The 3559-nt window shown below is 43.1% G+C and overlaps 1 protein-coding gene across 1 annotated transcript; it reads left to right on the forward strand.

The window, feature by feature from the left end:
* Positions 1 to 1118: 1118 nt before the first annotated feature.
* Positions 1119 to 3394, forward strand: SARC_09420 (hypothetical protein; the record flags this gene model as incomplete). The annotated part of the gene is made up of 3 exons (XM_014296568.1): positions 1119 to 1252; positions 1808 to 2042; positions 2960 to 3394. Coding segments are annotated over 3 exons (804 nt in total), but the record flags the coding sequence as incomplete, so codon positions are not given.
* Positions 3395 to 3559: the final 165 nt, after the last annotated feature.

Genomic DNA, 3559 nt, shown 5'->3' on the forward strand with positions numbered 1-3559 from the left:
ATATATATAGACCACATGTATATTCAAAGTTTATCTTACTCCCGCATGTACGTATACTTTTGTGGATATGTTACCTGTATTTATTCATATATAGGCCGTGTGTATATATCTGAACATAGTTTTATTGTTTCTCGTATTTTATGGCAATATACTATTGCAAGCCTCACTTCAATTTGGGGGGTTTTATTGAATGAGTAATGGTATACTTCTTAACTCCTTTATGGTCATGTACTTACGTACACTTTGTGTGCATTATGATGCCCAAACTTGGTTGTGTGACACATACACTCACATATACTTTGAAAATATCTGATGCATCGTGCCTGTACGATAACGATTGCTGCCATTCAATTCCCATACGCAGTACCTACGCACGCAATCTGGCTTGTACAACTCTGCACGTCAAAACAGCAATACACGCATGCAAATAGACATACTTGTACGTGTATTTTCAACCTTCTTTCTGAGTATGCACGCGTACACACATATGTAGCTATAATGAAAGGACACTACCATTAGCATAGAAGGCATTGAAAGTTCAATGTACTAATTAAAACACGGCACTACTCATTATGTTATTCTAAAATCAACAGTAAATATATCTGCGCCAGTCCAAGCAGCGAAGCTATTACGTCCCACTACTTGATTGACGCACGCTGTTGAGGTCTGAAGTGGAGTCATTGTGCACACTGGAACTGTCACTGAATACGTATAATTAGTGTACACACGCTTATCAAAGTATTCGCGCATGCTGTCGAAATTTCTCTGACTTAACAACACACGAGTTCAATCACATAGATCTGCATGATCCTCACCGCTACACTAACGGATACTCATGCAGGTGACAGCACAGCAGCACCACACAATACCACACACAGAGGTACAGTATGTCCACCGGCTGGTATCATGTGTACATACACACTCAATACACACAAATCTCTATCAGCGCACATACCCAATAACTCACATTCTCTATCAGCGCACACACCCAATAACTCACATTCTCTATCAACGTATTCACTCCAGTCTCAATATCACGTTTTTTCTCTGTTAGCATACACATTCAATACCTCACATGTCTATCACTGTATTTGCTCAATATATCGCATCCCTTCTGAATGTGTGTGTACCTTCCTTTTGCGCTCAGTAGTAGTGCAACAGTGGACACCGACGCAAGTGCCAGCACAACCACACCAGGCGAGACTAACAGCAAAGACTCAGGGCCAGATCAGAACCCGCCGGTTGACCCTAGGTGTGTGCAGCTCTAGTTTGTATATCAATGCATATCCTCCCATTCCCAGAATTTATCGCAGATAGCAGTATAGTTACAGCTGTTGATTTCTCATAGTAGATTCAAATGAACATCTGCTACATGTGTGTGTATACCTGTATGAATATAGGTGCTTATTCAATATCGTTTTCACCGCACTATGTATCGTATGTCTTTTTGATTTTCAGATATGATGTGCATTTTTTAAATCTGCGCGCATAGATTTGTATTCACAAATCGTATAGTAGAAATATGGTACCATTATGGCTCACATATGTGGTTTGCAACTAATTCATACTCGACATGTAAGTATTCTCTGTACATGTGTTGGCTCTGTAATATTGGCCTTCCTCTTTCAACATTATTATTTTTGCCTTCGTTCTCTGGTAGTGAACAAGCTCGCCTTACTCGATGCTGTTTAGTCTTGCGATATGAAATACATATCTGTGCACAAACATAAATACGTGCGTATATCTGTACAAATATACACAAAATTCTCATAGTCACCTTCATCTGCGACGCGATGGTTGCATACAGAGTCAAACTACTGAGTGACCATCCCACGTTTCTTCCCGAATTGGCGGCCATCTTCATCCCTGTTGTCATGGCAATGCCCGACTACTCCTTCGGCGCACGTGCGCGCACAGAGTCAGCACGTGTTCTGAATAAAGTCCTGTACTTCTCTACGGCATCGGAGCTGAAGAAGTCACTCAAAGACATAGCCGTGTCCAGCTATCTGGCTGCGCAACTGGCGAGGAAGAGCGAGAGTGAGGTATGGTTGCATGTATACACACGCATGGCCTGAGCGTGTATAGTGTGCGTGTTCGTGAGTGTTGCTTGCAGAGTCTGACACTTTTCACCGCGCAACGCGCGAGGTCAGAAGGTGTTAAAGGCATTTGTGCATCTTACCAGGGGGATGCCCTAGATATGCATCTGCAGATGATGCCCTAGATATGCATCTGCAGATGATGCCCTAGATATGCATCTGCAGATGATGCCCTAGATATGCATCTGTAGTTGATGCCCTAGATATGCATCTGCAGATGATGCCCTAGATATGCATCTGCAGATGATGCCCTAGATATGTATCTGCAGATGATGCCCTAGATATGCATCTGCAGATGATGCCCTAGATATGCATCTGAAGATGATGCCCTAGATATGTATCTGCAGATGATGCCCTAGATATGCATCTGCAGATGATGCCCTAGATATGTATCTGCAGATGATGCCCTAGATATGCATCTGCAGATGATGCCCTAGATATGCACCCGCAGATGATGCCCTAGATATGCATCTGCAGATGATGCCCTAGATATGCACCCGCAGATGATGCCCTAAATATGCATCTGCAGATGTTGCCCTAAAAATGCATCTGCAGATGATGCCTGCTTGAGTAGTTCTGTTGACATGCCGTATACTAGTGGTGCAGTAGGTATATCTGTATGGTGGACATATGGTACAGGTACAGCTGCCGCAAGTGACAGGGGTCTACTAGTTAAGTCTTTGCATGTACATGGCACAGTGAATGTAGTCCGCAAGATGTCGAGATGACCTGTGCATTACTTCATCGCTCCCAGACGCAATGGGGTTGTAGTTTTCTGTACACACAGTGATTCATCCCAGACGCAATGGGGTTGTAGTTTTCTGTACACACAGTTGTTCATCCCATACACGTCCCTTGTACAGGTGCAGCAAGGTCTGCAAATGGCCTCGACACTCATGAACAAGATGCCAGACGTGTTTGGGTTTTATTTTCAAAGAGAGGGTGTAGTGCATGAGATATGTCGTGTCTACGAAGCATACGAGCGCACAGGGACAGACAGCACAGCGACAGATGAAGGCGATGCAAAGGAGGACGGGCATGTAGACGACAAGAAGGACAAGAAGAAAGATAAGGACAAAGATAAAGACAAGGAGAAGGGAAAAGATAAGGACAAATATAAGGACAAGGATAAGGATATGGATAAAGATGTGCACAAAGACAACGACACCGACAAGGGCAAGGAGACGGAGAGAAATGCGACGGAGAAGATCAAAGGGAAGAAGGAGAAGGAAACTGCCAGAGACGACTCGAGTGGCGATGGCAAGGACAAGGAGAAGAAAAAGGACAGCAAAGACAAGGTATGTACTGGTTTGATATGTCATCCTTGTTTGATCTGCAATTTATGTACTGGTTTGATATATCATCCTTGGTTAATCTGCAATTTATGTACTCGTTTGATATATCATCCTTGTTTAATCTGCAATTTATGTACTGGTTTGATATATCATCCTTGTTTAATCTGC

This window comes from Sphaeroforma arctica (genome assembly GCF_001186125.1).
Source record: "Sphaeroforma arctica JP610 unplaced genomic scaffold supercont1.955, whole genome shotgun sequence".
Taxonomy (NCBI): Eukaryota; class Ichthyosporea; order Ichthyophonida; genus Sphaeroforma; species Sphaeroforma arctica.